We start from the raw sequence: 24692 nt of genomic DNA on the forward strand, positions 1-24692 counted from the left end.
GTGTTACATATTAAACAGTCATGTGACATCAGCTGCTATTGAAGGTCTCATAAACCTTCCATCAGAAAACTGGGAGACGTGTTTGGCTTGTTTGTATTCAAATGTGATTTGCATTCAGTTAGGTAACAGCTCAGAACATCACAATAGTGCGTGTGTAGCCTTCCGACGGTTGGTAGGGAAGCTGTAGGTTAAACTGCGTGGCGTCGGCTGGAAGAAGCTCTTGTGTTGCATAAACCCCCCCTCCCCCAGCTGCCTGTCACTGCGGAGTGTTGCTATAGTGAACATGCTGATATGCCTGGGGTGCAGTGACATGATATACATTGCAGTGCTGGTAGACAGGGCTATTAGAGGGGAAGTGGAAAGCAGCCGCAAATATGGCGGTGGTAGCTGCACATAGAGGCTTCTCGGTAATGTTACCATACATGGCTGTGCTATAGTCCCAGGCAGGTGAATGGCTGCACTTTAGTATCCCTGTGAGCGCAGAAATGGGAATTACTGTACTTTGATCCCTTTACTGCTGCAGGAAGCTCTAGGCAAAGGTGGAACACTGAAGCAGTGCACTTTGCTCTCCATGGTTGCCGGTGGTGAACTGTTGTATTTTGGACCCTTGACGTAACTGTAAAGGAGTACTGGGGTCTCTGTGTACTACAGACAGTAGAATGAATGTGGTTTCACCTTGCAGCAGTACTAGTATAGTTGAGGTGACCCAGCAGGAAACCTGGTGGGGGGACAGTTCGCCAATCACAGCAGTGTCTACAACTTGGAGCATTCTAATTGGCTGAATCGTGTGGGTGTGGCTATTACTACCTTTCCGGAACCTAAAAGTTGTAGAGGGTGCTGCCACTGAAGAACTGTTGAAAACTGCAACCAATCAGGTTAGTGTAGTTTACCTATTGAGCTATCTTAAGGTGGCCATACACTGGTCGATTTGCCATCAGATTCGACCAACAGATAGATCCCTCTCTGATTGAATCTGATCAGAGAGTGATCGTATGGCCACCTTACTGCAAACAGATTGTGAATCGTTTTCAGCCTGAAACCGATCACAATCTGTGGAGCTGCCGCCCCCCCCCTGCATACATTACCTGTTCTGGCCGGTGCGAGTCCCCTGGTCCCAGCTGTCTTCTTCTCCGCTCCGGGCTCCAGACCGTTTCTGCAGCTACTGAACTTCCTGTCCAGGGGAAGTTTAAACAGTAGAGGGCGCTCTGTTTAAACTTCCTGCCGGGACAGGAAGTTCTGTGTAGCTGCAGCCGGTCCGGATGACAGCGGGGACCAGAGGAACCGCGCCGGCCAGAACAGGTAATGTATACCTGCTGTATTGCGTCGGTCCTCTGGCATTCGAACGCCGCTATCGACGCACTCCCGACCCGCCGGCGATCGAGAGAAATCTTCCGCACGGACGGATTGACGGGAACAATTGATTTCGGACGGAAATCGATCGTTCTGTCAGCGGTGTGCGCGGCGATTTAATAGCCGATTCGATCACTGTGATCGAATCGGCCGTATATCGGCGGGAAAATTGTTAGGTGTATGGGCCCCTTTACACCTTCAGTAACCGCACTGCAGGCCCAGACTTGTTGTTAATGTTAATTACCCCCTCTAAGGGCTCAAACCCACTAGCAGCCTTTTGTAAGTGCTAGTGATTTGAAAAAGCTCTTGCTAATGCAATACAATGGGGGATTTTTATTCGCATCGCTCAAGTGGGATCACACCCATTGCATAACATTAGCAAGAGCTTTTCAAATCACAAAGCGCTCAGAAAAGCGCTCCTAGTGGGTTCCTGGCCATATACAGGTAGCTTTCGCATCATCCCTCTAGCAGCCGCAGGCAGAGGAATCTCCTCCAGCTTACTGGCGCTGGGCAGGTGTAATGCTGTGCATTTGCTGTCTGGCAGTGGTTGATAGAGGGCTGATTCAGCATCCAGTCACCTATCAGAGGCAGGCAAGGGAATAGCTGTATGTCCTCCCCTGGCAGTAGTAAAGCGCGATTGTTGTATTTTGCCTTTAAAAAAATATATAGGTAGATTGCTATATATCCAGTCCCTAGCGTCTCCAGATCTACTCCCTAGCTGCCCCAGACAGGTGAATTGCAGTAGATCTACTCCCTAGCTGTCCCAGACAGGTGGATTGCAGTAGATCTACTCCCTAGCTGCCCCAGACAGGTGGATTGCTGTAGATCTACTCCCTAGCTGCCCCAGACAGGTGGATTGCTGTAGATCTACTCCCTAGCTGCCCCAGACAGGTGGATTGCTGTAGATCTACTCCCTAGCTGCCCCAGACAGGTGGATTGCTGTAGATCTACTCCCTTGCTGCCCCAGACAGGTGGATTGCTGTAGATCTACTCCCTAGCTGCCCCAGACAGGTGGATTGCTGTAGATCTACTCCCTAGCTGCCCCAGACAGGTGGATTGCTGTAGATCTACTCCCTAGCTGCCCCAGACAGGTGGATTGCTGTAGATCTACTCCCTAGCTGCCCCAGACAGGTGGATTGCTGTAGATCTACTCCCTAGCTGCCCCAGACAGGTGGATTGCTGTAGATCTACTCCCTAGCTGCCCCAGACAGGTGGATTGCTGTAGATCTACTCCCTAGCTGCCCCAGACAGGTGGATTGCTGTAGATCTACTCCCTAGCTGCCCCAGACAGGTGGATTGCTGTAGATCTACTCCCTAGCTGCCCCAGACAGGTGGATTGCTGTAGATCTACTCCCTAGCTGCCCCAGACAGGTGGATTGCTGTAGATCTACTCCCTAGCTGCCCCAGACAGGTGGATTGCTGTAGATCTACTCCCTAGCTGCCCCAGACAGGTGGATTGCTGTAGATCTACTCCCTAGCTGCCCCAGACAGGTGGATTGCTGTAGATCTACTCCCTAGCTGCCCCAGACAGGTGGATTGCTGTAGATCTACTCCCTAGCTGCCCCAGACAGGTGGATTGCTGTAGATCTACTCCCTAGCTGCCCCAGACAGGTGGATTGCTGTAGATCTACTCCCTAGCTGCCCCAGACAGGTGGATTGCTGTAGATCTACTCCCTAGCTGCCCCAGACAGGTGGATTGCTGTAGATCTACTCCCTAGCTGCCCCAGACAGGTGGATTGCTGTAGATCTACTCCCTAGCTGCCCCAGACAGGTGAATTGCTGTAGATCTACTCCCTAGCTGCCCCAGACAGGTGGATTGCTGTAGATCTACTCCCTAGCTGCCCCAGACAGGTGGATTGCTGTAGATCTACTCCCTAGCTGCCCCAGACAGGTGGATTGCTGTAGATCTACTCCCTAGCTGCCCCAGACAGGTGGATTGCTGTAGATCTACTCCCTAGCTGCCCCAGACAGGTGAATTGCTGTAGATCTACTCCTTGGCACTGCTAAATTTGTGGATTGCTGTACATCTAGTTCCTAGCAACCCTAGACTGGTGGATTGCTGTATATTCAGTCCTTGGCGGCTTTAGACTGGTGTATTGCTGCGTATTACCCTCTACCAGCAAACAGGGCATACGGCTGTATTTGCACCCCCCCCCCCCCCCCCCTCCTTTCAGTAGCCGCAGACAGGTGAATTGGCAAGCTCCAGTGTGCAGAGCTCTTAAATCACCTCTAGCAGTGCTGGAATCAAATGTTAATCTTCTTTAGCTGGAACGTTTCCGGCTTGAGACGTGCAGCTGTTTCCTCACTGTGACCCAGCCAGGTTATTTTAAGCTTGTGCTAGAGAAGGCTTAATGTAACATGGCTACAGGTGGATAGATGGGATTCCCCGCCACTGCCTGTCTGCGCTGTCCTGCCTGCCCAGAACGCTATCCTGCGTCGCTGAGGCCTCATGTCTGCCATGCAGAGGCCCGTACTCCCCTCGTGGCTTGATCAGTGAAAGTGCATGTAGCTTTAAATCGCCATACGTGCGCTAATTGGATTGAGCATGGCACAGATCGGTGGGTCATGCAAGTGCAAGGATTAGCAGAACCGTAAACTGCATTGCTGGAAATCTCTCATTTAATAAAACCTCATACAAAGCCTCCCACAGGCTGTATTTAACTTTTTTAAAGTTTTAGTTCTAAATTTCATTTAATGCAGACCTGAACTCAGGACTTCCTCTCTGCTCCAAAAGATAAGCGACAGCATAATTGCTAAAGAAAAAAAAATCTTTGTTACAGCTGATGCAAATCCTGCAATAAATCTGCAGTGTCTACTTCCTGCTTGCATGGAAACAAACATAGGGTTAACATCCTATGTTTACAAATTAGCTGCTCTGCTGAGGCAGTCATGGTTCATAAAGGCAAATGTATTGTGGGACTTGTAGTTCCTTATCAGCTGGAGAGCCAAGTTTGCAGATCACTGTCCTAGAGGGATGTGAAGACTGAATCAGAGCAGTTTCAAGCGTCCTTCATGGATGAGCACAAGGGATCAGCCATAGAACGTGTCAATGCCGATCTGTCAGTCGGTGCCGTTTAACTGACAGATTTGATGAAGGGACTTGAATCGGGAAGGACAGATTACGAGATGGATGTTTACTTCCATGATGTCACATGTAGAAGATGTCACATCTTCTGATTGGTGCGTCTGTAGCCGGCACTGGGCATTTTTTTTCGGGGCTGTCTGGCTACAGCAGGGTACTGGCTATTCTGCCCTGAGCTGATAATGCCTGGAACAGAAGAATGAGAGCTTTGCTTTTTCCTTCTAAAAGTAGGTCATGGTCAGCCGGATCCCAGGAGCCTTTTAGCACCTTGAATCTTAAAGGGGCACTACAGCAAAAAAAGAATATTTAAAATATGTGCAAACATATACAAACAAGTACGCTTTTTCCAGAGTAAAATGAGCCATAAATTACTTTTCTCCTTTGTTGCTGTCACTTACAGTAAGTAGTAGAAATCTGATAGAAGTGACAGGTTTTGGACTAGTCAATCTCTTCATAGGGGATTTTCAGCAAGGCTTTTATTCTTTATAAAGACATTCCCTAAAAAGGATATATACAATGATGCTGACCAGCTTCCCTGCTCGCTACAGTTTTTTGGCAGTTGGACAGAGCAACTGCCATTCACTCAGTGCTTTTGAAAATAAATATATCCCTGAGAATCCCCTATACAAAGATAGACTAGTCCAAAACCTGTCACTTCTGTCAGATTTCTACTGCCTACTGTAAGTGACAGCAGCATAGGAGAAAAGTAATTTATGGCTCATTTTACTCTGGGAAAAATGTACTTCTTATTTGTATATGCTTGCACATATTTTAAATTTTAGTTTTTTGCTCTAGTGCCCCTTTAATTCTAGGAATCTTTGTATTGGTGAATGAAGAAAGTGGGTGACATTGAATTCTCTGCCTTCTGATCGCTGTTGCCTCCTTGACTTTCATGTACGTTTCAGGAAGTGAGTGGGAAGAACTTGTTTGGATTTCAATACTTCCTCACTTTAAAAGGGTGTTTTTATTGCGTCTGAGAGATTTTTCCACTTCCTGTCTGTACAGGAAGTTGTAGATGGACACGGCTAGCAGTAAAAATTCAAACTGCTTTTAACCCCTTCACACCCTATCATAAAACTATTAATTTTGAACTTCACACAGTGCACACCCAACTTTTCCTTCTGACAGTCAGTGTGACTGGCTTGTAAGCATTTCCGATTGGCTCCTGAGTGGATTAGACCAATCCCAGGATGCCAAGGTGCATTAGAAATTACTTCCCAACAAACTTTAGTTTTCCTTTAAAGGGATACTGTAGGGGGGGTCGGGGGAAAATGAGTTGAACTTACCCGGGGCTTCTAACGGTCCCCTGCAGACATCCTGTGTTGGCGCAGCCACTCACCGATGTTCCGGCCCCGCCTCCGGATCACTTCTGGAATTTCTGACTTTAAAGTCAGAAAACCACTGCGCCTGCGTTGCCGTGTCCTTGATCCCGCTGATGTCATCAAGAACGCACAGCGCAGGCTCAGTATGGTCTGTGTCTGCGCAGTACACTCCTGGTGACATCAGCAGGAGCGAGGACACGGGCGTGCAGGTGCAGTGATTTTCTGACTTTAAAGTCAGAAATTCCAGAAGTGAACTGGAGGTGGGGCCGGAGCATCGGTGAGTGGCTGCGCCAACACAGGATGTCTGCGGGGGACCATTAGAAGCCCCGGGTAAGTTCAGCTCATTTTCCCCTGACCCCCTTATAGTATCCCTTTAAGCTTTGTTGGCTTATAATTATCCACTGGTTCCTGATTTCTGGCATTGGTTTGTCCATCCCTAGATATGGACTGCAGTGTTCTCCCAAGGCTCTTTTAGCTGGGTGCTCCACCCCACTAGTTTTGGTGAGCACACCCAGCTGTCATCGACTCACCTCCTCCTATGCTGAAAGTAGAGTTGAGCACAGAAGCACCGGCCCTGCATTCTCATCTCACCCAACTACTTCATGCCATCTGGTTGGACAAAATTTCTGGGGAGAACACTGGACTCATATGAATTCAGTTTTTGAAGTAGTTGTCTGATTTCCCAGCATTGCTAAGGCTAAAAGTTTCTACAGCTTTGATGGCTCATAATGTTTCCTTCAAATAAGTTGGCTAATGGACTGGGTAAGAAAGCTGGTGAATGAGGTAATGTTAGGTGGGAATATCTGTGGGTCAAGTTCATACCAAATAGCTGGGGGTCAAGTTCATACCAAATAGGAGTCGTGGCACACGGTAACATGAGTTTGGTAAAGCCCCAAGCATGGTGGCGAAACCACATATTCGAAAAGTCTTCTGTCCTAATTTCGTAACAATATCCATGGAAAAGATTAAATAACCTTAAAGTGGGGTTGTCAGCCATAAAATCAAATTACTATTACCCACTGCTCTGTTTATGTAGTCTACATGCAGTCTGCACTGCAAGCATTCCAATAAAATCATAAATGTCTGCTGTAATGAATCTTATCTGTCACCCTGCCGATTTCTGGTCATTGCTAGGGAGAGGGAAGCCAAAGTCTGCTTTCACCTCCCACATTCCTGCTCCTCCCTGATTGGCAAAGGGCAGTTTAGTGTGACAGGAGGCTGAGTAGGGAAATTGAAGTTAAATCGCCTCACCTCTCTGCCGATGCTACCTAACCGATCTATGGTCTAACATGTTTACAAAGCAAACTAGAAATGACTTTGCAGTTCTGCATATACCATTTCATGCAGAGGAGAAACAAAAGGGAGGAAATGATATCAGGATTGGCTTCAATCAGCAGCAGATAAGATGGAAAATGCCTGGAACAGGTTTTTCTTTACTATATAAAATTCACTGAAATCAAAATATGGACAGTACAAAACATGTTATGTAAGTAATGACTTGCATGTGTGTTTTTTCCTGGGATAGTATGGCTGACCCTCCTGCTTTAAAGAAATCGGGGTGGAAAAAAGCAACCATATATTTGGTTTATTTACAGTACAGGATGGGGCAAGTATTCCCTGGTATGGTAACATGATATCCAGTACCTCGCAACCTATATGTATGTAAAAACTTTGGACATGAAGATTCTTGTGATTTTTGTACTGCAAAACTGTCACAAAATCTTTGTTCGCCGATTGTGTTCATTTTTAAGAATAAATTAATTCTTTTCTGGGTCGAAGAAACCACTTCCTGACTGACATCAGGAAGTGAAGACACGCAATCGCTCTGCAAAAGCGCTTAGAAAAGCGCTTAATAAAAACGGCCAAGGCACAGAAAATGTGTGGGGGTGGGGGGGTTGGTGTCAAAAACCGGCGAACAGAACGCAAGGCGAACGAGCCCTTAGTGTATATAACCCTTTGGCTTTTTCTGTTGTCAATGTCTCTGTTGGAGGCAGATGAACTTGCTTCCTGGGTGCATGGCTTCCTGTTCAGGAGCTAGTGTTTGCCAAGTGACATTGTGGCGAGGTTGTAATATGCTGACTGCTGAATGGCAAAAGGGCATATTTCATTTGTTTCAAAATACTTACAATCTAGGGGGTGGGGGAGAGACGCATAAGAGAGGGGGTATGAAGTTATGAAGATGGCGAGTAAGCAGTTGTGGGTCTTTTAAGGCCTGTTTGAATGAGTTGAAGATGGGGGTAAGTCTGATGGGGAGAGGGAGGGAATTCCATAGAGCAGGAGCTGCTCTGGAGAAGCCCTGGAGCCTCCAGAGTGAGCAGTGGTGCAAGAGATGGACATCTGTAGTGTTGGGGGTGCGGATAGAGCAAGTTGGGGAGTATTTCTGGATGAGGTCGGAGGTGGATGGGTTTGTATGGCAGGCAGAGCAGTGTGTGAACACTTGGCGTGTATAGAGAGCATTAGGAATGTGAATGGCCACACTTGCGAATTACAGCATTCAATTGTTTCACCTTAAATCTATAAATGCTTGTTCTTGTCGCACAGAAAATGCATCTGGTTTAAATTGTAAACTTTTTTTTTTTTTTTTTGTAGGCAGATCAACTGACTGAGGAGCAGATTGCTGGTGAGTAATTGCTTTTTTCCCCTCTTCCACTGAGCCAGGTAATTTGGTGCGGTTTCAGGCCCTGTGCTGCTTGGTGACTGGCTGTGACTAAGCTTGTTTACAAAGCAAATTCTCATTGTCATAGAGCGAGCTTGCCACTGCCCTATATCTGTGTAGCGGCTGCTCTCAATCCGTGCTGAGGTATGGCTGATCTGCACACTGCGTTGTAGTCGCTGTTGCTACCAAACCGCGCACAACCAAACATCGCAATCACTAAATGCCTTGCAGGATAGTCATCCAACATTGCCCTGTTTAGGCAAACATGATTGTTTTATAAACAGGGGAGAAATGGCAGTGTATCCTAAGACCAGGCTGCATCTGAATACCAACAGAGGTGTGCAGAGCCCCCTAGAGGCAACATACACTTTGTATTCAAAACAGACGCTGCAGTTATGCACTAGAGCAGGGTTCCCTGAAACCCCAGGGTTCCTTGAGTACTCTACAGGGGTACCTCAGAATTTTTCCCATCATGGGGATTGGGGGAAATATGATAGAGCACACTAATAGGGGTACTGTAAAAAGCACTTGGGGGTCAGAATATTAATTATTATTATTTTTATTTATTATTTAGTATATATATAGCGCCGACATATTAATGAGCACATTCATAAAAAGAACTAGGAGACCTAATTAAGAGCACTGTAACAGACGGTAGTGACAAACAGCCACACCAGCTTTTAAAGACCATGCCAGGGGTTCCTTGAGATCCAAAAAGTATTTGCAGGGTTCCTCCAGGGTGAAAAGGTTGACAAAGGCTGCAATAGAGCCCTAACCTAAAATGGAAGGCAAGCAAATGGGAGCAGCTAGCCATAAGTTCACTCTTACAGTTATAGGCAGGGTACACCTCTTGCATTCAATACAGAGGCACCAAATGGTATATCTGCTTTGAATGCAAGATGTGTACCCTGCCTATAATTGGGCTCTGCACACCTATGCTGGTAGTCATTCAGATGAAGCCAGCTTTGGGAAGCCCTGCTGTCTAAAAGGTAATTATTTGCCTAAGGGCTTGTTCACACTGTAGGAGTTTTTGGCTTTTTTTTTTTTTGCCCGCGTGCGGTTTTTAATAATGCCCACCCGACCGTGTGGACAATGAATGTCTATGAGAAGGTTCATATCAGCGCGGGTCGTGTGCTGTCCATTCAGTAAAGCGGTGCATGCACGATTCCACCTCAATGGAAAGTATAGGAAAAACGCAAAACGCTCACAAAATCGCTTTGTGGCGATTGCGTTTGCATTTTTAAGAATACATTGTAGTATTTTTTTAGTCAGAGTTCATTTCCTGACTTGCATCAGGGAGTGAATTACAATACAGCTCAGAAAAAAACTTATAAAACCGCTAAGTACAAAAATGAAGCCCCGGGAATAAAAAAATATGCATCAAAAACCACCCAACGCTAACGGCCACGCAATCGGAACGCAATGTCGACAAGGCCTAAGCGTCATAAAGTTTCCTTCAAACTTCTCATGCCTAGGCGGGGGATCACATGGTCTCCAGGTACCAGTAGAGATGGTCTGAGAATCTGGTAATTCTGGCTTGGGTGCAACTTTTATTTCAAAGTGTATACAGTTTAGAATTGGCCCAATCAAATACACTTCCTGACACTTCTGATTAGCTCCGTGTATGCAGCTTGGAATTGGGCAAATCGTGTGCACTGCTTGCGGATTCTGATTAGACCATTTCCAGGAGATCTGCAGTTTATAACATTATAAAAAGTTACATGGAAGCTGGAATTGGCATGGCATACACTCTGCTTACCACCTTAACTTGGAATGCATGCCTGCAGAGAGTTCTGATAGGTCTGTCTGTACTTCCGGAGTATAGTGTGGCCACACCCCCACCTGACTGTTCTCCTACCAATGCAGAAGCTGGTTGGGGCACAACCACAATCACACCTCTGCACTGACTAGCAAATCAGGTCAGGAGGGCGTGGCCACATTTGCTCACGTTGTACTCCAGTACCAGGAAGTAAATGCAGGAATTCCTGTCTGCTCTCTACAGAGCAATAGTAAGGCTATTCATCTTCAAATCAGAAGTTAGTTCTTTTGTGAGAAATGTGGCATCAAAGCCATCAAAAATGAGCATAGCTGAAGCGCTGCATTCCTGCGGCAGAATGATGCATTTATAACCCCCAAATCCCGGGGAAGAATTCCACAACTTTCCAGGTCATGGATTTTGCTGCCTGGGGAGGCAGAGCTTTGCCCTGTAGCTCTGCCTCTACTGGAGTCAATCTCCTCCCCTCAGTGAAAGACTGAGGGGCGGGGAGAGGCGGAGATTGAATACTGCTACTGCGCAAAGCTCTGCCTCTACCAGGAAGGAGTCCCGAATTTTCCCCCTTGGATTTGGGAGGTGTAAAGGCATCGTTCTGCTGCAGGAATGCAGCGTTTCAGCTATGATCATATTGCTTAAGATAGATGTCACATAAAAGTTTGTTTTGATTTTTTTTTTTCTGCAAAATATGCAGAAATCTTTTTTTTTTTTTTTTTTTATTTGTTTCATGTAAAGATACCAGAGTGGTAGCTACATGAAACGCCACTAGAGGGCGCATGTGTCCCTCTAGTGCGACCGTCGCCGGCATCAATAGCAAACGGGAACGCGTATATAACGCGTTCCCATGTTTGGCTTCTCCTGTCGCCATGGCGACGATCGGAATGACGTCATGGACGTCCTGACGTCAGACGGCTCAGATCCAGCCCATGGTGCTGCCTGGAACTCATTGGTGCGGGGAGGGCTCTTCCGCCGCTGCGTGCGGGCGATCGCCACAGAGCAGCGGCGATCAAGCTGTACATGCGGCTAGCAAAGTGCTAGCTGCGCGTACAGCGCTTTAAATGGCGCAAATCACCCCACCAGGGGCTGAGATATCTTCCTGCGTGGCATAGCCCGAGCTCAGCTCGGGCTTCCTGCCAGGATGGTTAAAGTGAACCAGAGATGAAGCACCCTCATGCATTTTACCATATAGATCAGTGGGAACATTAGAGAAAACTCCTACCCTGCTCTGTTTCATTATTTACTGTTCAGATTTCTTATCAGCTCAGATAAAATCCCAGACTGAGCATTCAGTCTGGGTCTGCTCAGGAATCATTATAGCTGAGTCATTATAGCAAAGCCAGACTGAATGCTCAGTTGGGGATTTTATCAGGGCTGATAAGAAACAAGCTGTGCAGTAAATAATGAAACAGAGCATGGTAGGGGTTTTATATGGTGATATATATATATATATAGATATATAGATATATAGATATATAGATATATAGATATATAGATATATAGATATATAGATATATAGATATATAGATATATAGATATAGAGATATATAGATATAGAGATATAGAGATATATAGAGATAGAGATATATAGAGATAGAGATAGAGATAGAGATAGAGATAGAGATAGAGATAGAGATAGAGATAGAGATAGAGATAGAGATAGAGATAGAGATAGAGATAGAGATAGAGATAGAGATAGAGATAGAGATAGAGATAGAGATAGAGATATAGAGATATAGAGATATAGAGATAGAGATATAGAGATATAGATATAGAGATATAGATATAGAGATATAGAGATAGAGATATAGAGATATAGATATAGATATATAGATATAGATATATATATATATATATAGATATATAGATATATATATAGATATATATATAGATATATATATATATAGATATATATATAGATATATATATATATATAGATATATAGATATAGATATATATAGAGATATATATAGAGATATATATATATATATATATATATATATATATATATATATATATATATATATATATATATATATATATATATATATATATATATATATATATATATATATATATATATATATATATATATATATATATATATATATATATATATATATATATATATATATATATATATATATATAGTAAGATGCATGAGAGTGCTTCGTCCCTGGTTCACTTTAAAATGTATGCAGATTGAAAATGAATTGCTCTAAAGGTGCCCATACATAGTTCAATTTTTCTTTTTCTTTTTTCGATTCCATAATTTAGTTTGATTATGCCATTAGATCGAATATAAAGATTTTTCCAGCATGTCTAATCAGATTTTTCTCCAACAGGATCATTTCTTGATCAAAAAAAATTTTCAACCTTCATTCGATCATTTAGATCGCATGAACTGGAAAATCGAACGTTTTTATTGTATCGTGTATGGGCACCATAAAGGTGCCTGCTAACTCTACATTTTTCAGCAAATCTTATTTTCGATAAGATCATTCAGATTGAAAGAAAAGATTGTATTTATTCAATCCACACCACTAAAGAACCCAACTTTCCAACTTCCTTGAGTTCCGATCATATCTGCGAACAAAAAGCCGGTGCTATTTGGTCCATCATGTTTTCATGCAATATGATCTGAATAATCCTGAAAGTGATCCTTCACTAAAAATTGTACCTCAATGGACACCTTAATGTTGGTTCATTTCCAAGCTACGTACATTGGCATAACATGTGGATTAACTTGGAGTTATTGGCATCTCATTGACCATAACTAAAGCCTCTTAACACACCTACCAGGACTGTCTCCTGCAGGGAGTGTGACTTGCTCTTGTGGGGTGACAGTTTGGGACCAAGTCCTGTATCGATGCATCCTCAGGCTAGTGGCACCTTCTGTTGCTATGGAGGATGAGCTATGGTGCAGTGTATGGCGGAAAAGGCGTGAGTAGTAGAGCAATGTCTTTGGCCTGTGCTTGGCCCAAATGATCTGCTAGTCGCTCTCTATCTTGGCAGCGCATTGAGAGCCAATGTACATACAATAGATACTTGGCAGAAGCAGCCCACGTGTGTGTGAGTACTAGGCTTAAAGGGGAACTGAAGAGGTATACGGAGGCTGCCATGTTTATTTCCTTTTAAGCAATACCAGTTGCCTGGCAGCCCCGCTGATCCTCTGCCTCTAATACTATTAGCCATAGCCCCTGAACAAGTATGCAGCAGATCAGGTGTTTCAGACTTTAAAGTCAGATCTGACAAGACTAGCTGCATGCTTGTTTCTGGTGTTATTCAGATACTACTGCAGAGAATTAGACCAGCAGGGCTGCCAGGCAACTGGTATTGATTAAAAGGAAATATGGCAGCCTCCGTATACCTCTTACTTCAGTTCCCCTTTAAAGTGTACCTAAGACCAAAGAGGTCTCAGGTTTTTTGCTTAGACCTGGGGCTACCTCCTGCCCCCTTGAGGCCGCTCTGTCCATGCCATCCCCCCAGGACTCCTCTGTTTCCTGCCGATCGGCCCCGTACTATGCCAGTGTTGTGCTTCCTTGCACATGGCAGGAGTGCATGCAATCAAGCATGCGCGACTTGCCCACCAGGCTGTCCAGTGTGACAGGAGCGGCCCGGGGAGATGGTGAGGAAATAGTGTCCTCAAGAGGGCTGGTGGAAGCCCCAGGTAGGTTTAAAACCTAAGACCTTTTTGGTCTCAGGTTTCCTTTAATCTTGTGCCACTTATCAGAAGTATGCAGATACTTGCTTTCCTCTAGCTGTCCTGACCTGCATATTTAAAGGGATACTGTAGGGGGGTGGGGGAAAATGAGTTAGTTACCCAGGGCTTCTAATGGTCCCCCACAGACATCCTGTGCCCGCGCAGCCACTCCCCAATGCTCTGGCCCCGCCTCTGGTTCACTTCTGGAATTTCAGACTTTAAAGTCTGAAAACCACTGCGCCTGCGTTGCCGTGTTCTAACTGCCGCTGATGTCACGAGGAGGGTACTGCACATGCCCAGTATGGTCTGTGCCTGCGCCGTACATTCCTGGTGACATCAGGGGGAGCGAGGACACGGCAACACAAACGCAGTGGTTTTCAGACTTTAAAGTCTGAAATTCCAGAAGTGAACCAGAGGCGGGGCCAGAGCATTGGGGAGTGGCTGCGCGGGCACAGGATGACTGCGGGGGACCATTAGAAGCCCCAGGTAAGTTCAACTCATTTTCCCCCGACCCCCTACAGTATCCCTTTAATCCTGGCAGCTATTGTAGACAGAGGGTCAGGATAATCTGCAGCGGTCTAGCTTTGTCAGCAGGGTTGTGAAGTTGGTATAAAAATCAGATGACTCAGTGAAACCTCTGTCTCCAGGTACCCAAAATGGCTCTGACTCCCTGACTCAGACTTTAGTCTAATACTAAGGGCTCATTCAGACTATGCGCCAGGGCTGTGGAGTCGGGGCAATTTTGGGTGCCTGGAGTCGGGGAAAAAATGCACCGACTCCTAATGAATTTAAACTGTAATTAAAATAGAAAATATGATAACATGTTCTATTTCTCAGATAATAGTAAACATAAATAATTTATACATACAGTATTAGCTGTGCTTAGTCCACACAAATGAAATAAACCAATCAAACATAGTTACTTGTGCTGCTTCAATAAAGCAGTCCCTGTATTTTTAAAGTCAGATATACAGATCTGATTGTGACTGTACAGTATATAAGATGTGTACACAGGAATCTCTTATATATACACTTAATAACATCTATGCTGTAAGTATAAAGCCTGATGTGTAGCCGTGTCATTAATAGAGATGGTCAATGAGTTGGAAATAATTCTGCGTTGATTCTGATTTATGCAAATGTATGCACTCTTTGCTCATGAAATCAAATAATTTGATACGTTGTTAAAATTTGGTTTGGTGACTACGAATTAAAGGGTACCTGAGAAGAATGAAAAAAGTTTTTTATACATACATGGGTCTTCTTCCAGCCCCATTCAGGCTAATCAGTCCCTCGCTGTCCACCTCCACCACCCGAATCTTCTGCTATGAGTCCTGGTAATTCAGCCAGTCAGCGCAGTCCGGCCGCATGCTGCTTCCACAGCCAGGAGCGTTCTGCACCTGCGCAATAGTGCTGCGCAGGTGTAGTACGCTCGAGGCGGCGGAGTGTGTGCATGCGCACTACGCCAGACTGGCTCAAGTACCTGGACTCATAGCAGAAGATTCAGGTGGCGGAGGACAGCGAGGGACTGATTAGCCTGAAGGGGGCTGGAGGAAGCCCCAGGTATGTATACAACTTTATTTTCATCTGTTTCAAGTTTACTTTGTTACACAGTAGTACTATACTCTACATATGCTCTCCACACAGAGCTGCAGGGAATCCACTGAGAATGTTGTGCACATTGAACACAGAGGTGTTGTCTATCACCCATAAACCTGATTCAGATTGTGCATGAAGAATGTGTAATAGAGGAAGAATTTCCTCATTCCCCTGCAGAGTACCTGCACATCATTCTTACATGTACCCACAGTTACATTGCTTAGAGCCTGATAGATGTTCTTTGTTCCGGTCTGTACCTTTTACAAGTACTCTTACCAAGGACTAGTTTTTAGTCTATGACTAAAGGGAATAAATATGGCAGTCTCCATATCCTTCTCACTTCAGTTGTCTTTTTTCAGTTGTCTTAAAGGGAAGGTTCAGGGAGGGGATTAAAAAAATAAAAATAAATTTCCACTTACCTGGGGCTTCCTCCAGCCCGTGGCAGGCAGGTGCCCTCGCCGCCGCTCCGCAGGCTCCCGGTGGTCTCCGGTGCCCGACCCGACCTGGCCGGGCTCTTCTGCGCTCCATTTCCTGGCACTTCTGCATCCCACGCCGGCGCGCTGACTTCATCGGACGTCCGCCGGGCTGTACTGCGCATGCGCAGAACTACTGCGCCTGCGCAGTACAGCCCGGCGGACGTCCGATGAAGTCAGCGCGCCGGCATGGGACGCAGAAGTGCCAGGAAATGGAACGCAGAAGAGCCCGGCCAGGTCGGGTCGGGCACCGGAGACCACCGGGAGCCTGCGGAGCGGCGGCGAGGGCACCTCCTGCCTGCCACGGGCTGGAGGAAGCCCCAGGTAAGTGGAAATTTTATTTTTATTTTTTTTAATCCCCTCCCTGAACCTTCCCTTTAAGCGTTGACAGTTAAGAGACGAATTTCATGTTGCATACTTTCAATCAACAAGATTGTAATATGCAAATTAGAGGAGTCTGAGTCGGTGGAATCCAAACTGAGTCGGAGGATTTTTTGTACCGACTCCACAGCCCTGCTATGCGCGCTGCCGTGCACATTTTGGCAACACACATAGTGTGCGACACGCAAGAACGGTAGAAGGGCATAGACGTCACTGTCGGGCATACTGTTGGCTGGCCCCAGGAGTCCCCAGTATAATTTTAACTGATCCCATGCCTGTAAAAGCTTCAGCTAGCACTAGGCTAGCTAGTACAGGTGGCCGGCATTCCCACGATTGCTGATGATCCTCCTAACCCCCCACCACCACCCGATCGCCCACTAATACATTACCGACCCTGAATCCAGTGATCGCACAGCCTCTCTGCACAGCTTCAGTCCTCTCTATGGGGAGGATCGGGTCTGCGCATGACGTCAGTGATGTCATGTGTGATCATCCCCATAGAGAAGAGCTGAGCTGTGTAGGGAGGCTGCGCTGATCGCTGGATTCAGGTTGGGTAATGTATTAGTGATTTATACTGTGGTTTTTGAAGGCCTTTTTCCTGTGATTTGCACTTTTTTCCACTTCCTGACTGACTTTTTAACCCGGAAATTAATAAATACAATGTATTTATTCATAAAAGCGCTTGGGAAATTGCTATACAACGCTTTTTCAAGTGCTTTGCGATTTCCCTATACCTTCCATTGAGCCAAAGCGCTCAGAAAATGGTGCATGTAGCCCATTTGTGATTTCAATGAAATTGACACGCTTACATGTGAATACTGTCATAGGAAATCATTGGACAAGTGCTTTTAGGGTGAGTTGCAAAATTGCCAGCGCTTAAAAAAAATCTGCAAATGTGGATAGTGGGAACAAGCCCTAACTGCAGCTGCTCCAGATTAGCGATGGTCATTGAGATGCAAATTTGAGTTGATGCAGGATTATGCAAATTTATGCAGCTCGGAAATGGACCAATCAAATTTTACCTCAGCAGGATTTGGTTGGCTAATGGTCAAGCTGCATAAATTTGCATACATTTTGCATAATGCTGCATTGGCTCGCAATTTGCATCTCGTTGACAATCCCTACATCGGATAACATAAAGTTACAAACCTGTCATGGGGTTATGTGCCCTCCCCACCAAACAGCTGGCCAGTCTGCGATGTGACCAAGCGAGGGGGAGTGGCATGGATGGAAGGAGGCGTGGCAGGGTTTGCAAACAGGAAGTTGCAGCTAGATATGGAACAAAGACCTGCCGCCAGTTTCCTGTCAAGCAGTTGCCTTTGGGCCAGTTCACACGGGCTCCTGATGAGCTTCTGCTCAGCGTCTTGTTAAAACGTCCTAGTTTTTCATAAACTCCAGCATTTAACTAAGCAGTTAATTGCTTTCAAGTGCGTAGCATTTAAGAGAGTTGCGTTTTCGAGGCTTTTACAGGAATTGGCCGGGATTTGTCAGCAGGAAGTGGAAATATGGGATTTTGTTGGCTTTCAGTGGCTTTTGCTGGCATTTAAATGCAACAGCAAACTACTTCTAGAAGCTGCATTTGAGACGAGACAACGGGATCTACTGCCGGGCTTTCATGAGCGCCTGCAAAAACTCTGATTAAACTCTCCCATTCACGTGCATGGGACGGCTCTTGATCCCTAGAAAGGTCCCTTTTGCCAGTCGCCTAAAACGTAGCGTTTAATGCCCACAAAGCGTCCGTGTGAACCAGCCCTAAAAGTTTACATGAAGTGGTTTGAAACCGTGAACATTCTCCCAGGGTCAGGAGGTGTTTAAAAGGTCTCAACTGATAGACAGCACACCACATTCCAGTCAGTCTCCCAAACGTGGAATGTCCTCCTGAGGCCTGGGAGTGGTGCTAATGAGAAAGCAAGGGTAGGCAGTGAGACAAGTGACTGGCTGGGTGTGGAGGAGAGCTGCAGTTTGCCTCTGGGTTAAGGCTCAGCTTGCCATTGGTTGTCACTAGGGTAATTTTTTTTAAAACTGCTGACCTTTGATGCTAATGTGAAACTTGAGTGTTTGGGAGAGTTTTAAATAGACTCTGAAGCGAGAATAAATCTCGCTTCAGAGCTCAAAGTTAGCAGGGGCACGTGTGCCCTTGCTAAACCGCCGCTATCGTGTCGCTAAACAGGGGTCCCTTCACCCCCAAACCCCCCACTGCAACACTTGGTCGCAGACTTGGTCGCTCCTGGAGGCTGGGCTAACCGCCGCAGCCCTGCCTCCAGTCGCGTCTATCAGCGGCGCATCGCCGCCTCTCAGTGAAGGAAGACTGAGAGGGGCGGGGGAGAGGCGGAGATACGCGCTGACAGACGTGCGTGGGGCAGGGCTGCAGCGGTTAGCCCTGCCCCAACCAGGAAGCGCTCCCCCGCTGCACCGAGGGGATTTGGGGAATCAGGGACCCCCGTTAAGCCGTGGGATAGCGGCGGTTTAGCAGGGGCACACATTTATTCTCGCTTCAGACTCTTTAACAAGCTCCCCGGGACAGGTTTACTGTTCTTGACCATTCCAGGTATGCTGTGTTAAAGCAGTTATGCCAGTTTTTCAATTTTTAAATGGCCTCCAAGAAAGCCTATTTGTTAAAGTGATCTTTGTATCAGTCCTATGGCCTCTGTCAGGGATGCACCTTGCATATCCAGGACTCTTAATGCTCGGACAGTCCAAGTTTAGGACCACTGCCATACCAATAGGGCAGGGCTTTTCAACCTGTGGTACGCGTACCACCAGTGGTACTTTGCTGTTGGCCAGGTGGTACACTCCAAGTTTGACTGCCCCTTAATTGCCTTCCTGCTGCTTGTCCTGGTCCCGTCCTGTCTCCACAAAGTTTGACTACCCCTTGCTCTCTCCTCACTGTGCTGCCCTGAAACATAATTTAAACATCAGATCAGCATTGAGGAGACAGCCAGGTGGATCGTGCACAGTGATGACGGGTATACTTCAAATACAGGAAGTGACTTCACTGCTTACTACTTGCCGTCACTGCACCATTCACCTGGTTATCTCTTCACTGCGGCCGGGTTCCTACTGATCTGAGGTGTGAACTATTCCGCAGGGCAGCACAGCAAGGAGTAAGTAAGGGGGAACTGAACTTTGTGGTGAGTCATTGCCCAGGGATCTGGTGGGGGGAGGCTACCTATACTGAAGCAGGAAAAGGGATCAAGGAATTGGAATGGCTACCTATATTGGCAATCTGTAGGCTAGCAATCTAATTTTAGTCCTTTTTTTCCCACCAATGCCTCCTTTAATTCCCCTCCGATATGCCCCCCCCCTTTTCTTAAAGTGTACCTGTAAGAAAAAAGTGCCCCTGGGTGGTACTTCCCTTTGGATCTTAAATAGGCTTCCCCCTTCCTCCTCAGTAGAGGGGATTCATCGCTGGGGCCCCCAAAGATCTCCTTGTTGACGTGAGCGCATGTGCAGTAGCGGCTCTCAGCTTGGGCTCCAGCAGAAACAGCCGAGCCTGATCGGGACAGATCTATTGCGCAGGCATAGTGGTGGTACTTTACATGTTTCAGACGATAAAAGTGGTACAATTAGTGAAAAGTTTGAAAAGCCCTGCAATAGGGGATGTAGAGGTTGCGACCACACCAGGGTGGTCCTTTGGGCCAGCGGGGCCTTCCCTTAACCCAGTGATCTGCAAACTTGGCTCTCCAGCTGTTAAGGAACTACAAGTCCCAAAATGCATGTGCCTCTATTAATCATGACTGGCTGTCAGACTCCTGCAATGCATTGTGGGACTTGTAGTTCTGTAACAGCTGGAGGGCCAAGTTTGCAGATCACAGCCTTAACCATTGTATTAGCTTAGCTGTCTATTGTTCCAATGCTGGTAATAATCACTTCTATAGATGCTCTGAATAGTAGTAATCATAAACTGTTCCCCAATCCCCTTCTTGCACCTCCTACACTGGTTGTCCTTGGCGGGTTGTGGTGCACAGTATCAATTGTTTGGTCTAGAGTGCTTGGGGGAGGGGGCTCAATGTACTAACTAAATGGGGGCCCATAGCGCCTTAGCTACGCCACTGTTTAGTACAAATTTACCACAATTCTTTCTTTTCAATCGTGTTTTTTTTTTTTTGTTTTTTGTTTTTTTTTTTGCATCAGAAACCTACACGTTTGGGAGCCACTTTGCTTACTAAGCTGAAAGATGGCATTGGGTGGTGTCTGTCTACACATGGCATTGGACCTTATCAATTATAGAAGAAAAATCACCTGAACTTTAAATGTCCTTAAAAAAAGTCTTATGATCACCTACATGTCCTTACTTTGTCATTTTTGAAGTCCCATTCTTCATATGTTCCCATTGAAAGATACTTGTTAGTTTTTTTTATTTTAGAGATTAACTTTAGGAACACTTTAAAGACTGGAGACAGAAAAGGCGATGGGGATTTTAATGAGACAGCTTTGGCAACTTTCATAGTACAAGTTTCCTGTTTAAAGCTCAATCTACACAATATGATTCTTTGTGCGATTTGATTACGATTCTATTTATGATCCGATTAAATCCGACATGTCCGATCGGGATTCGATTTGCCATTGCAAAACAATGGCAAATTGAATCGAATCTCAATCAGACATGTCGATTTAATCGGATCGTAAATGGAATCTTAATCAAATCGCACAAAGAATTGTATCGTGTAGATGGGGCTTAACCTCTTTGCCGGTTTTCCCGAGCTCAGCTCGGGGTAACCTGCGTAGGATTATTTCTCAGGCCCCGCTGGGCGGATTTTCAAATTTTTTTTTTTTTTTTTTAATTACACGCAGCTAGCACTTTGCTAGCTGCGTGCATATTCCGATTTGCTGCTACCCGCCGCGCCGCCCCCCTCCAGACCCCTTGCGCAGCCTGGCCAGTCAGTGCCAGGCAGCGCTGAGGGGTGGAGCGGGATTCCCTCTGACGTCGGTGACGTCATCCCGCCCCGTCGCCATGGCGACCGGGGAAGCCCAGCAGGAAATCCCGTTCTGTACGGGATTTCCTGCTTACTCTCATCGCCGGAGGCGATCGGAGTGGGTGGGGGGATGCCGCTCCTCAGCGGCTATCCTGTAGCGAGCCCTGGGCTCGCTACATGATTTTTAAAAAAGTGCTCTGCTGCCCTCTTGCCGCGAGAATTGGACCGGCAAGGGGGTTAAGTCTGGTTAAACTTTTGAAGAACTTTACAGGGGAATTTCGGCCAATGCGGTCTTCCTCATTTCTGTGACAATTCAGGGTAAACCAGTCTGCACAGTTATGAGACTCACGTGTGCAATATCCCATTTCATAAGCTGTCACTTCACTTGTCAGTGTGGTCACACCACATCATTTTCACTTCAGGCCTGCTGGTGTGGGACAATGTCGCTGTCTCTGCTGCCTGTCATGGTTTCCTACCATGTTATTGTGTATTCTGGCATGCAAGACTCAATAACACTGCTACTGCCTATAGCGTGTGCGCTAGTAGTGGCTGCAGCTCTTGAGTCAGGAGAAAAGTGCAATATGCTCAATCACAAGAAAAGTGCAATATAAATGTTCTGTCTGCATGCGCAGTACCATCCTGTGCTGCTACGTTTTCTATGCTGCTCTTTGAAGTACAATATCTCTCCAAAGCCAAAACCTCTGCACATTGCAGCCCCTCACTGTGGTGGAGTGCGCCAACATGAAGCATGTCACTGGGATTCCTCGCTTACCTGTCATATTTGCGTCAATGCCAATGTATTTAAAGTTTGTCACCCATTGACTTGCATGCATTTGGTCGCCACGGAAGTCCAACAGGAACGGGCAAAGTGCTGAATTGCATAAGGGGGCCTAAAGATTATAGTGAGTGTGCGTGTGATGAGGTGCAGCTCAGTGACGGGCAGCAGTAGAGCACTGCGGAGCGTCCTGCTTCAGTGTCACATATGTGCTTGCTCCGACTGCACATGCACGGCACTTAGCTTTATTTTTAAATACAGGCTTTCACCTGAGGTTTACATTGAAAGGCTCATCCATACCTAGTGGTCAGTGTTTTCAGTAATCCAGACTTCAGTAGGTGGATAAAGTGTATTCAATTTATAACTCTGGGGGGGGGGGGGGGGGAGACTGTTTCAATGCACATTTCTTAGAGGAACTTTAACCCAGGATTAAACTTCATCCCAATCAGTAGGTGATGCCCCCTTTCCCATGAGAAATCTATTCCTTTTCTCGACTAGATCAGGGGTTCTGTGACTGATATTGTGCTGAAACCGCTCCCACAGTGTCATGACCATGGTCCTGACAGTTTGCTGTCTGAACCTCGTTGCATTGTGGGAAATAACTGCTTTTCCCAACTGCCAAGAACACTCAGTAACAAACATTCCGCAGAGCTCACCTGGCAGAACTAGATACTACCACCAGTGATGCATTTCAGATTGTAAATAGGGAGGGGGGGGGGGGAGATTTTACAATGAGCAAACTCCTAAATCTATAAATGAATATTGTAAAACATAAGCAGTTGTTGTTTTCACCAGTTCCTCTTTAATCCTTGTACATGCCTTACATTTTTATTAGCCAATCACTGATCACTTTTACTTTTACCACCTCCATGTAGTATGAAGTTTACCTGCACAAACTTTTCAAAGTACTCAAAATCTGCCATGCCCTCATGCTACAAGGAGGTGGAAAAATGATCCAATCCTTGCCCAATCAAAACGGAAGATGTAAACCACGCTGTAGAGTTCAGCAGTTCAGCACCCTTCAGCTAGCATACAAGAGCTGCAAGCGCAGAGTTGAGCAATGTACACTTTTATTTGGGGGGGGGGGGGGGGGGGGGGGGGTTGGCCAGTAATTGGCCACCTGCTCTGTACAGACATGCTGCTGGGTTCCTGAATGTGCTACCTTATTTAAAGGGGAGGTGAGAGGCTGAGCAGGCCGTTCCTGCGGGAACTGTGGTGATCAGAATAGTGATCTCCCACCTCTTTGATTGCGAACAGAGAAGGCCTCTGTCTGCGGACATCGGTACTCCATTGTATTAGACCAGGGAATACTAGTTTGACAAAAGTATGTAGACTTAAAGGGCAACTGAAGTGAGAAGTAAATGGAGGCTGCCATATTTTTTTCCATTCAAACAATACCAGTTGCCTGGCAGTGCTCCTGGTCTATTTGGCTGTAGTACTGACTGAATCACACCTGAAACAAGCATGCAGATAATCTTGTCAGATCTGACAGTCAAACGCCTGATCTGCTACATGCCTGTTCAGGGTCTATGGCTAAAAGTATTAGAGGCAGAGGATCAGCAGGATAGCCAGGCAACTGGTATTGCTTAAAAGGAAATAAATATGGCAGCCTTCATATCCCTCACGTCAGTTGTCCTTTAAGCCTCGCATGCACTCTGGAGGGTCTGTAGTTGTCTATTTGTGGCTCACATTGTAAATGTCGGCTCTTACACGATTGTGTATTCCTTTTATTTTACAGAATTCAAGGAGGCCTTCTCCTTATTCGACAAGGACGGAGATGGCACCATCACCACTAAGGAGCTGGGGACAGTCATGCGATCTCTGGGCCAGAACCCCACTGAGGCTGAGCTGCAAGATATGATCAATGAGGTGGATGCTGATGGTGAGTGTCTGCCCTGGGCACTTGGTGGGGGATGCAGATACATTTGCGGTTCTGCTTATTGGTAGATCATTTTTGTGGGTTTAAGGTGGCAAACGTTTGGGGTTGGTTTATCCTTGGGGTATAAACAATAAAGGGCTATGTTCAGTGACTCCGTGCCGTGCGTAGCCTGTAAAAATGGGATCGCAGTGGAGACTTGTCTTGTTGTGTGCAAGGCATACAGTGCATGTGAACATACAATTACGATATTCATTGCATTGGGTTAGCAATGAGCTTATTGCCCGACGCGTCACTGTAAATTTATCCTTGGCGATTGTACACATGCTAGATTTGTCTAGTGCACACATACCAAACCTCATTACCCGGCAAATAAGTAGTTTAAATGACGTTGTTCATACACCGATATTCAAAATTTCATAAAATCACTGTGCGCAGAATGTTTCTCATGGCATGCGTGCATGCTCTAGAACAGTGATGTATGAACGACTTTTACACCCCAGCCAAATGCACGATATCTGCCCAGTAGTAGTCAGAATTGATCTGCCAGTTGAATCGGGCAGATATCGGTCACTTGTAGTAATTTGGCCAGGGCTGTGGAGTCGATACAAAAATCATTGGACTCCTCAGTTCATGAAACCAATGACTCCAGGTGGCCCAAAATTGCTTCACTCCGACTCCACAGCCCAATTTGGCTACAGTTTCTATTCCCTTCCCGATAGGCGATATGTCATTTGTCAGATGTGTCAAAACAGCTTGTCTAATGTGTGTACGAGGCTGAGGGTTTAGAA

The 24692-nt window shown here is 46.0% G+C and overlaps 1 protein-coding gene across 1 annotated transcript in view; it reads left to right on the forward strand.

The window, feature by feature from the left end:
- Nucleotides 1-24692, forward strand: part of CALM1 (calmodulin 1) — a 36129-nt gene that overhangs the window by 1761 nt on the left and 9676 nt on the right. Inside the window, exons 2-3 of the mRNA XM_068254573.1 lie at nucleotides 8344-8374; nucleotides 23764-23907. Coding sequence (XP_068110674.1) covers nucleotides 8344-8374; nucleotides 23764-23907 — 175 coding nt within the window. The remainder of the gene's footprint in view (nucleotides 1-8343; nucleotides 8375-23763; nucleotides 23908-24692) is intronic.

The sequence above is a fragment of the Hyperolius riggenbachi genome, chromosome 9, assembly GCF_040937935.1.
Source record: "Hyperolius riggenbachi isolate aHypRig1 chromosome 9, aHypRig1.pri, whole genome shotgun sequence".
NCBI lineage: Eukaryota > Metazoa > Chordata > Amphibia > Anura > Hyperoliidae > Hyperolius > Hyperolius riggenbachi.